At 36.1% G+C, this 11,500-nt stretch overlaps 2 protein-coding genes across 4 annotated transcripts; both read right to left on the reverse strand.

Annotated features, from left to right (window-relative positions):
* Window positions 1–3,658: 3,658 nt before the first annotated feature.
* Window positions 3,659–5,327, reverse strand: LOC111779133 (B3 domain-containing protein Os03g0120900-like). Of its 3 annotated transcripts, none has more exons than XM_023659209.1 (2): window positions 4,881–5,327; window positions 3,659–4,826 (listed from the first exon to the last, which is right to left on the reverse strand). In XM_023659209.1, exons 1-2 carry the CDS (start codon window positions 5,041–5,043, stop codon window positions 3,961–3,963), a joined length of 1,029 nt encoding a protein of 342 aa, XP_023514977.1. In that variant the 5' UTR covers window positions 5,044–5,327; the 3' UTR covers window positions 3,659–3,960. The 3 variants fall into 3 exon arrangements, with proteins under 3 accessions (XP_023514977.1, XP_023514975.1, XP_023514974.1); XM_023659207.1 differs by having other exon boundaries at window positions 3,659–4,806; window positions 4,861–5,327; XM_023659206.1 differs by having other exon boundaries at window positions 3,659–5,327.
* A 4,276-nt stretch (window positions 5,328–9,603) lies between these two features.
* Window positions 9,604–11,305, reverse strand: LOC111779101 (soluble inorganic pyrophosphatase 1). The gene is made up of 9 exons (XM_023659170.1): window positions 11,222–11,305; window positions 11,009–11,131; window positions 10,884–10,912; window positions 10,691–10,756; window positions 10,442–10,549; window positions 10,256–10,321; window positions 10,057–10,177; window positions 9,893–9,974; window positions 9,604–9,802 (listed from the first exon to the last, which is right to left on the reverse strand). Exons 2-9 carry the CDS (start codon window positions 11,127–11,129, stop codon window positions 9,760–9,762), a joined length of 636 nt encoding a protein of 211 aa, XP_023514938.1. The 5' UTR covers window positions 11,130–11,131; window positions 11,222–11,305; the 3' UTR covers window positions 9,604–9,759.
* Between the last annotated feature and the right edge of the window lie 195 nt (window positions 11,306–11,500).

Genomic DNA, 11,500 nt, shown 5'->3' on the forward strand with positions numbered 1-11,500 from the left:
CAAGGGTAGGTTCTTACTAACACTCATCAGGACTTTCTCTCTCCAGACGGCGACAGACATCTCAGACATCTCAGACATCAAATACATATCAGACATCTAAGACATCTCAGACCTCTCAAACATCTCAGACATCTCAGACCTCTCAGACATCTCAGACATCTCAAACCTCTCAGACATCAAAGACATATAAAACATCTCAGACATCTCAGACCTCTGAGACCTCTCAAACCTATCAGACATCTGAGACATCAAAGACATCTCATACCTCTCAGACATCTAAGACATCTCAAACCTTGCACACATCTCAGATATCTCAGACATCAAAGACATCTCCGACCTCTCAAACATCTCAAACATCTTAGACATCTCAGACATCTCAGACCTCTCAAACCTCTCAAACATCTAAGACATCTCAGTCCTCTTAGACATCTCAGACATCAAAGACATCTCAGGTCTCAGATGTCTAAGATGTATGAGAAGTCTGAGTGGTCTGAGAGGTCTTAGATGTTTTTAATGTCTGTGATGTTTGAGATGTCTAAGATGTCTCAGACGATTGAGATTTATTTGATGTCTAAGAGGTCTGAGAAGTCTGAGATGTCTGAGAGATCTGAGATATCTTTGTTGTCTAAGAGGTCTGAGATGTTTGATATGTCTAAGATATCTGAGATGTCTTTGTTGTCTGAGAGGTCTGAGATGTCTGATATGTCTAAGATATCTGAGATGTCTGATTGGTGTGAGAGGTCTTAGATGTCTGAGAGGTCTGTGATGCCTGAGATGTTAGAGAGGTTTGAGATGTCTTTGATGTCTGAAATAACTGATATGTTTGGGATGTCTGAGATGTCTTAGATGTCTTTGATATCTTTGATATCTGAGACGTCTGAGATGTCTGAGAGGTCTAAGAAGTCTAAGATGTCTGAGATGTCTTAGATGTCTTAGATGTCTTTGATATCTGAGACGTCTGAGATGTCTGAGAGGTCTAAGAAGTCTAAGATGTCTGAGATGTTTAAGAGGTCTAAGATGTCAAATATGTCTGAGATGTCTGAGAGGTCTGAGAGGTCTTAGATGTCTGAGATGTCTGAGAGTTCTGAGAATTCTGAAATGTCTAAGATGTCTGAGATTTCTTTGATGTCTGAGAGGTCTGAGATGTCTAAGATGTTCGAGATGTCTGAGAGGTCTGAGATGTTGAGATGTCTGAGATGTCTCTGATGCTTTAGATGTATGAGAGGTCTGAGATGTCTTTGATGTCTTTGATGTCTGAGATGTCTGATATGTCTAAGATATTTGAGATGTCTAATTGGTCTAAGAGGTCTTAGATGTCTGAGAGGTCTGTGATGTCTGAGATGTCTGAGAGGTCTAAAATGTCTTTGATGTCTAAGATATCTTATATGTTTGAGATGTCTGAGATGTCTTAAATGTTTGAGATTTCTAAGAGGTCTAAGAGGTCTAAGATTTCTAAGAGGTCTAAGATGTCAGATATGTCTGAGATGTTTGAGAGGTATGAGATGTCTGAGAGGTATGAGATGTTTGAGAGGTCTGAGATGGCTTTCTTAGATGTTCGAGATGTCTGATATGTCTGAGATGTTTTTGATGTCTGAGAGGTTTGAGTGGTCTGAGAGGTCTGAGATTTCTGAGATGTCTTTGATGTCTGAGAGGTCTGTGATGTCTTTGATGTTTGAGATGTCTTTGATGTTTGAGATATCTGAGAGGTATGAGATGTCTGAGATGTCTTTGATGTTTGAGATATCTGAGAGGTATGAGATGTCTGAGATGTCTGCAAAGTCAAACTCTAAGGATGAATATACTTGCATAGTCCCTTGACTCTTCCAAAGATGGGCATGCATTTATTGTGCTTAAAATTCTCTAGAAAAAATATTAATTTCTTTACCTGCTTGGTTAATGGTTCCAAGTAACTATATCCATGTGACATAAAAAAACAAAGTTAACTACATCGATCTTAACGTCAAACAATAATGCTTTTTAAGTTTATATTTAAACAATAATAACTAATTAAATTTGAAAATGGTACATTATATATTATTTTGAAATCTTTGGAAATAGTGTACTATTCTATAAAACAAAATTATGACTTCAAAATTGGACACCCAATGCAAGTCTGTATCGCCATTTATTAGCGTCTTAAGAGAACAAAATTTAGGTTTCTACCATGTACTATCAGAAGAGATTAAATTTCTTTCTTTTTTTTTTTTTCATTGTATATACATGAGAATAGTTTTTCTATGATTTATGGAAAAAGAAAAAAAGCTACTATAAGGTATTAATGGAAACAATTTCTACAATTTACTCTTGTGAAAATTTCAACACTTTCTAAGTTTAGGATGAATTTGGGTGTAAAATATGTGAAGAATGTGATGATCTCTTTCACTTAATTTTTCAGAAGGTTAGAACTTGATGTTTGGAAACCTATTTTTTTAAGCATGTTTTACCGTTAATGAGATTTATATATATATTTATTTATTTATAGCTGCATGAAAGACATTTTTGAAGGTTGTTTTGGAGTGTTTTATGGCCGAAAATTTTAGTAATATTTTAATTAGTTGTTAAAATAATAATTGTAGAGTATATAAAGTGTTGGGGAGACTAAGCCTACTCTCTTAGTATAAAAGAATGTGGGTTGAGAATTCATAGTGTAAACTAAAAAAAATGATACATATTTATCTATGTTTAGTTTAGAGTAAAAATTTAAAGCTTCAACCACCTAAATAGGTTACTAATATTTAAAGCATAAAATTGTAATATAGTGTAGAAATAAAGCATTGTAATGTTGTTACTGAACGGAGAGTTTGCGTTATAGGGTGAGGGACAAAGTAGTTTGCGTTTTATAAGGTTGTTTAGGGTTTAAATTGATTTGGAATGATTTTTGCCCCAAAAGCAAATGATGGGTGTGAGCATATAAAGAGGTTTGGGGGGGGAGGGAGAGATAAAAGAGGTATAATAGGGTAGCATAGGTGTATAGGTTCCCCAGAAGTGTTCATACTTTTGAGGACACCCTCTCTGGGTGTGTAGTATGTGTAGGTGTGGCATTGCGCAACATCTGTTACATATTATTTTTGTCCATGGGTTTCAGTACCACTCTTCCATTTTTATTATTTTTAATCCTCTTTAAACACTCTTCCAAATCACACACAACTCATCTCTTTCTTGTAGCAGCTTTGTGGTGCGAGGGAAACATAGAAGCAGACACACATGGAACAACAACATCCATCACCACCACCAATGCTCTTTGCGACGTTTCTCCAACCAACTTTTTGTTCTAGCCTCCCACACCTATATGCCCTACCCTACCTCAATAGTTTCACTTTTGAGTTCCAATTACACATGTATAACCAATTTGGGTTCTGTCTGCATTTTGCAGATTAATCTTTTTTGTGTTGATTTTTTGTAAAAGAGTCACCCGATTATATGCTATTTAAGTTGTCACTTTTTAGTGACTAATTTGAGATGGATCAGGAGAATCCATTATATACGGTGGAGTTGAGCAAGTTTTGTTTACAAGGTTACTGAAGGCCCACCCTAAAGAAGTTGCAGGTTGAGATCATGACATTTAAAAATTGGGTTGAAAGAAATTGTTTGAAGAACATGGATAGAATTCTATGAAATGGAAGAACAGTCTATAATCTCGGGTATAACAAGTTCAAAATAATAATAATAGTAAATAAGTAAAATGAAGTTCAAGGGCTGCCAAGGGGAACAGTTTTGAGGATCCAGTATCTTGTTTTTCTTCCACTTACATGGCATTTGGTCAACTTTTTTGGAGTAAAAATATGTGTTAAAAAAAAAAAAAGAAAAAAAAAAGAGAAGAGAAACAGAAATTCCATATATAATGGAAGATTCCCATATCAGATTTCAACTATCATTTTTCTTTCTTGCCAAACCTTGTTCTTTTGAGGGGTTTCTGTACTCGTTTCTCTTCAATTGTGTTGTTGCACAAAAACCAACCGATCACTCATCCCAATTCAACGACAAGGGCTCTTTCCCTCTCCTCGAAACGCCGCCGTTTGGAACATCATGTTCTCCTTCTCCATCAGCTGCAGCACACTCCATATTCACTCCAAACAGGCGGAGTCGTTTGGGGGTCGTGCCGCCGGAGCCGCCTTTGTTAATCCCCATGGAAGAGCCTTCATTATTTACCACAATCCCATCCCCATTCCGCATCCTATAGAGAGAGGAGGAAGTAGAAGAGGAAATAGAGGGTTGAAAATAATACATGGAAGAATTATTATTACTACCGTGACTGCCCATCCCCAAATTTGACATTTGTAAGGCGTAATTGGGATAGAGATGGTGGTGGGTTCGTCTGGGCTGCAGTGGCGGCGGAGGTGGGAGAGTAGTAAAGTGGCGGTCAGATGCCCACCGAAGAGACTGTGGGAGGAGGAGGAGTGGGTGAGGGCGAGATGTGTCGGAACGGTGGCGCCAGTCAATGAAAAGGCGGTCCTTGGCGAAATCGCCAACTCCACGCTGGAAGGAAACCACGTCGCCTGCATCCAATTTCTTGTCTTTGACAAAACGGCTCCAGCCTTTTGTCATCACGTAGCTCTGGCTGCTGTTCCAGTAGGAGTAACGGAAGCGCCAGGGTTTGCCGTTACGGTCCTCGAAGTTCAAGATGAGGCCCTTGTCGTTGGTTGTTGAGTTGAGAGGGAAGTATTTTTCGGCGTGTTGCTTTGGGATGACAAGACGGTTTAATTTTCCGACATCGCTTGGAGTGACCACTTTGTCGAACATGTGCTCTCTCTCAACCGCAAACCCATTGTTGTTGGAGTCAATTCTGAGGGACAGGTCCATGGGAGGGTGCTGATTTTGGGAGTGATTTGGAGGGTGCTGATTTTGGGAGTGATTTGGAGGGTGCTGATTTTGGGAGTGATTTGGAGGGTGTTGAAGGCAGTGGTGGTGGTTTTGAGAGTGGGAATTTGTGAAGAAATCGCATGCAACAGTCGGGATTTCTTCTTCTTCCTCCTCCTCCTCCTCCTCCTCTTCTTCTTCTTCTTCTTCTTCTTCTTCTTGCTTTGATTTTGTGAGAAAATCCATGGGGGGGTTTGGTGGAAAAAGAAGTAGAGCGAATAATTAGGAGAAAAGAAGCATATCTGTGGCGCTAGTGTTGGTAATGGAGGAGATTGTTGGGTAACCTTGTAAACCCTAAACAGGAAAACCCATTGGGGACTGAATAAACTGAAGCTGATTCTCTATTTCTTTGTTGCCTTTTTTGTTTGCCTGGGTGCTACTAAATTCCTGAGATTGGGATGCACACTTGAGAGGAAATTGAGCTCCACTCACAAACGCAAATCAGAGAAAGAGAGAGAGAATGTGCGTGTGATGTGGTTTCTCTACTTTATTTAAACCCAACTAGATTAATACATTGCATACGCACACCCTATAGCCTTCCTAGCTCCTAAGAAGCTTCTCCAAACTAGGAGATTTATGATCAATAAAAGAACAAAGGAGATTAAACCCCAAATTTGAGAGAGAGAGAGAGAGAGAGAGGAAGCATTTTGGGTTAAGGGGGATAATGGTAAAATGGATAATTTGAGAAGAGATTAGGGGCATTAAGGTTAGAAAAAAAGGGAATGAGAGGATAGTGTGCGAGGGTTTGTGTGTGTGTGTGTGTGTTTGTGTGGGGGGGGGGAGTGAGTGAGTGAGTGATTGATTGAAATGTAATATTGTTTGTGGGAAAAACTGATAAAATGGTCCTGCGGGTGGGTGGGGGAAGAAAAGAAAGAGAGAAAGAGAGCACAAATTAAAGGGCACCCAATTCTCCCTACTCCCACCTCCATATATATCTATCTATCATCCTTGCTCGCTGCAAAAGATTCTTTTTAAGTTTTTATTTGGTCCCCCAGCCCCCAGGCTGTGCCTCAATATCATGCTCCCTTTCCATAGCCTTCTACCTTAACTCCATAGCCCCCCCTTAGCTACTTCATTTATTAACTCTTTTTCATTCACTTTCCTTCCTAACTATATATTTCTCTCCCAACTACTAACTAACTTCGCATATCTCTCTCTATCTATATATATATATATATATATATTTCACAGGATGGATAATGATTTCAAAGTGATAAAATAAAATGGTGGTAAGAGGAACTCAAAATTACCTAACAACCAATTAGTAGGGCAAATTCCTAAATGTGTGTTGAGAGTTAAGAGGTAACCAAAAATCATACGAAAGTGATTAATTAGGTACGCAAATCACTAATCTTGTTTGGCCAAGTTAGGTCAGGTCGAATAAAATAAATAAAATAAATAAAATAAATAAAATAAATAAAATAAATAAAATAAATAATAATAATATAGTTGCTCTAACATGTATGTGAAAATCAAAACCTTTCCCCATGCTACAAAGGGGTAATTGAGTAGAAGTAGGCGTTTAGGCATGATTAACAACCACTATTCTCTTCTTTACCTACATATAATTCTTTTTTTATTATTATCGATTCCAATACAAAACATATGATTTATCCTCACACAAAACAAAAGTGTATCTATGATTTATGTACGCACAACTAGTTTCTACTTTTTGTTTCTACTTTTTCCCTCTTTCCAATTCACACTATTTTCGAACTCTCCAAACAATTCAAATGCTAAATTTTATGAAATTCCTTTTTTAACTATTTGGCCAAAAAAAATAAAGGTCAAGAAATTAATTATTTAGTTGAAAAATGCAGGGGCAGTACACCAACTGTGGAAGAAAGATAAGTATTACTTAATCTTATGTAGTCACAAAAAGCAAGGAGATGATGTATTTGAAAATTAAAGGGCTGGAGAGAGTAGAAGCATAATTAGTTAAGCCTTAAATGAATCATTTGTTAACTAGATAAATGTGATGCAAATGTGGCCCAATAAATTGTAGATAAGACTAAATGTGGGTGTACGATAATGAATTAATAAATCTAGAGAGAGATCTAAATCTTACGAACAACGAAATAATAGTTGGGATTTAAACTTTAAGGTTGATTTTATTTGGGTCCTACATTTTAGAAATATTGAATTGAGAAGTCATGTGTTCATATCAATTCATACATATTGAAACCATACACATATTGAAACCATACACATATTGAAACCATACACATATTGAAACAGTTTAAAGAGTTATAATATATCCAACATTTGGGTTCCCCAGTAGAACTAAAAAATTCAAAACCTAATTGGTAGGAAATTAAGGATTCCATTTGCGGACGGCATCCCAACAGATTTAATTGGAACATTGTTGCTGTACTCATTGACTTTTAAATACTTATTTCTAAATTATTACTATTATTAAGTTGTATTCTAGTGTGCATTATTAAAATATTATTTGTTCCATTTTGGCATCCTCGGTCTCCAACAGAGTAGCAGTCTAAGCTGGATTTTAATTTCGATCTCTCTTCAAGATTTTCGGTAGGTAACTAACAGGTTCGAACGCTTGTAGTTTCCGTTTAAACTACTCCAGAATTCAATTTAGCCATTTAAACTCCTTCATGTTTAGGATTCTAACTAATTATATTGGATTATTCATGATGGGCCAAGGAAGAGTCATTTTTTCATCTATCCTGTGGTCCTGGTTGAGTATGATTATGTTCTATAGTTACGCATTTATTTTAGGACTTTTATTTTCAACCAACCATTCGAACATCAAGCTCTAGGTTGGATTTTTTTTTTTTTTTTCTTTTTAATTTTTTCTTTTTTCTTCTTCTTCTTCTTGAAATAGTGAAATTTTTATATGATTGTTTGAAAAATAAAGTAAAAATGTTGTGCATGCTAGATCATGTTATTAAATTAATATCTTACCTGTAGAATTTTATGCATGCTCATAGAAGTTCCCTTCTTTTTTTTATAAAATTTGACTGCACGAAAGAGATGCACTTTCAAGGACTATAAGTACAATAAAGTGATTAATGTAGAGCCCATGTATATAAAAATCGTTTCTTAGGATTTGATGTACATGAAAGTGATATACATAAAATAATATAATGTATATGAAAGTGATAGCAGAAGATGAAAACCAAAATGTGAAGTTTTGAGTAGTAGTTTTAAGATTTTTGGAAGTTTAGTGAGAATTATGGTCTGTTAGGTTATATTTAAAAAAAATTAGAGAAATAAAAATAAGTATCCCACGAAATCTAAATGAATAGTTTGTAAAAGGTGTATTTATTTTTAGTTAAAAATTTGTGGAAAACGTAAAGAAGTAAAAGAAAGCAAACAAATGATGGGAGAAGAAAGGAAAAATAGTATTATATATTAGGCTGTTTTAGTGGATGCAGAAGATAAGAAGCAAACAATAAGGGTTGACCAAAGAGAAAGAGGGGGAGTGAAGTCATAAATTTTGTGACAGACCCTTTTTGTAAAGCCGAAAGCTAGGCTCTGTATCTACTGTTCATATAATAATGAAGCAGAAAAAAAGGTTTGGAATTGAGAGAAACTTTTACAATAATTTAAATTACTCAATGTCATGCCCATGCTAATAGTAATCTCTGTCTTGAAAAAAGAAAGAAAAAAAATGATACAAGTTTGGTTAGTTTGTAATTATTATAGTCCCTATACATACCAATAAAAATGGGTTAAGCTTTATTATTAGTTTTTCATTTTGGCAAAGTACATATATGGTATGTACTTTCACTACTGCTGGGTGGGTTTTATATACTACAATGCGAGGGAGACTATTTTAGTTTACATTAAAAACTAGTTATGAAAATATATATATATAATACACAAGAAAAGAATGAAAAAAGAAGATTAATTCATAGGTACATTACAAGATTACATTGAGAAAGAAAGAAAAGTGTAATAAGGTATTATAAAAGTATTAATAATAAGATATGTGGATGATGAAAGCGTAGGCCCAGAGAGGTTAGCAAAACGGTGCCGCTTCCTGCTACCTGCCTGCCACCCACATCCCCTCTTTTTATACGGACAAAAAAAGTCTTAAGAGACTGGGGGCCCACGTCCTACCTATTTTCATCTCTCTCTCTCTCTTCATTTATTCAGATCACGGTACACCCAGCATGGCCACTCAAAACACTATTTTTGTTTTTTCTGCTTTTGTTCTCTCTTTGGTTGTTTTTTCTGCTTTTGTNTTCAATTATTTTCTTTTTCTTTTCCTTTTTCCTTTTACACATTTCAATTATTTCTTTTATCATTAATACAAAACCATAAATTATTATCATTTTTCTCCTTTCCTGTTTGTTGCACGTGTTTGGTATCACATACATACCCATCTACAAGTTTTAGTTTTTTTTTTTTCATTTCACTCCTATTGGTATCACATAAGTAAGTTTTTTTTCTCATTAAAGATCTGAAGTTTTTAGGAGATCATGCCTCAACTCAAAACACCACAACTCAAAACACCAGTCATTCGTTGCATAAGCAAAGCAAACTTTCATTGTATAAGCAAAGCAAACTACCTGAGTACTCCAAAGCTATGCAACCCCGATGATGATATGAAATTTTTATTTTTTTCAAAATTAAACTCATAACTTCCAAAAATAGGACAACAATAATCACTACTTAATTTGAGTAAGTTTTAATTGGCAACTGTGTCATTCAAGTGTGTGCTATTTGGATTCCTAGCGTTCAAAAAACTGATGTAAGCGAAGAAACAGAGACATTATAAGTTGAACAAATTTTTTCAATAGACTATTGAGAACTCATCCAATATATTCATAAAAATTGATCAAGCAAAACAAAAACAAAAAAAAAAAAAACAAAAAATAATATGGGCACGACCGGGTTTTATTAAGGTGCTCGGGTGGGATAAATTGCATTGGTCTATCGCCTCAGGGTGTGCAGAATGTACTCGGCGTAAAGATCCCTGCAAATTATTCAATTCAAAATCTTGTAAAAACAAAGATTGCAATGAAACTAGAATGTAGAATTCATTGGATCTGACTGAAACACTTGCATTGAGTACTGGATAGCTTCAAGAGCAACTCCTGAAGGTAAGAAATCGTTAACTGCCACCTCCTTGTTTTCGTTCTTTTTATCTGTGATTCAGTAGAGTTAAGACACATAATATCTTCTCAATTGCTGAATTGGTCCACACACAAAGAGAGTTTGAAAGGATACAGTCTTCAAAGAAGCGGCGAATCTCAGAGAGACGGTGGGGGGCAAGCTCCTTGATGTCATTGTAATGCTTGTATTCAGGATCATCAGCACACACTGCAATGATCTTATCATCTTTCTCTCCCTGGTTCAAATCAAAACCAACAATTTTATATTATTCCCCTAAATTAGGCTTTGTTTCTTTTCATTGCTTCAAAATTACCTGGTCAATCATGGGCATGAGTCCGATGGCCTTGGCTCGGAGGAAACACCCAGGAAGCACTGGTTCCTATACCAACAAAAAACAATGCCACTTTTTTCTAAATCCTCACGGCCAATCGAGCTAAACCCTGCTGCAGGCAGGAAACAAAGTAATGTTGAGTGAATAATGAGTGAATATAAAACAAACCTGCATAAGAACTAGAACATCCATAGGATCGTTGTCTTCGCATAGTGTGCGGGGGATGAAGCCATAATTATGAGGATACACCACTGATGAATACAGAATCCTATCAACCTGTTCATTATGGACAGAGAGTCAAAAGTGCTATGGATGGCGTAGTAACATTCTTGAGATCCAAAGCATTAATTTCAAGTTTTAGAACATAAAGTGGAAAGATATTTATTATATGATCAAAGATTAAAATAGTTTGAATACCTTGATGAGCCCAGTCTTCTTGTCAAGTTCATATTTAACCTTGCTTCCCTTTGTAATCTCAACAACCTGTGTTGTTCAATGAATGAAGTGAAAATGAGTCCCAAACAACTCTAGTATGGTTGTTTCAAATTCATGGCCTCAATGTACAAATTTCCATCAATTTTGAAGATAAAAGGGTGAGGGAAAATCATACACAGTTGAAAATCTTGGGAGCATCAGGTCCTGCACAGAAAAAGAGAGAAAACAAGCACGAGAATCATGTGTATAATCAGAATGAACAAGGGTGGAACAAAAAGGTGAAGGTGAAGGTGAAGGTACCAATCTCAAGATCATGCCATGGATGTGCAGCAACCGATCTTCTAGACAGGGACGAAAGAATCCTCTCATTCAACTTGGGAGCTCGGTTCTTATCACCGTTGGCATTCTCAGCAGTCGTCATATCTAACAAAAACGCATAAAAGCAAAGAAGATGAGAATAAGGAAACAAAAAAATGGAAAGGGGGGGGAATAGTAGAAGAAGAAAGGGGGTACCTGAAAGATTGGTGAAGGAAAAGGGAAATGGCAGAGAGAGAGAGAGAGAGAGAGAGAGAGAGAAGAGGAAAAGATGGGGAAGCGTTGAGATGAAAATGGAGAATGAAGAATGAATTTATATAGAGAAGAGGAAGAAGAGCGAGTCAATTGGGGAGAGAGCTGCCTCCTACACATCCACGTTTCAAATTTGGTTGGTTTCCACACAAGGAACAGGGTTGTCTTACCTTTTTTTTTTTTTTTTTTTTTTTTTTTTTTTTTTTTTTTTTTTTTTTTTTTTTT

This window comes from Cucurbita pepo, chromosome LG17 (genome assembly GCF_002806865.2).
Source record: "Cucurbita pepo subsp. pepo cultivar mu-cu-16 chromosome LG17, ASM280686v2, whole genome shotgun sequence".
In the NCBI taxonomy this organism is placed as follows: domain Eukaryota; kingdom Viridiplantae; phylum Streptophyta; class Magnoliopsida; order Cucurbitales; family Cucurbitaceae; genus Cucurbita; species Cucurbita pepo.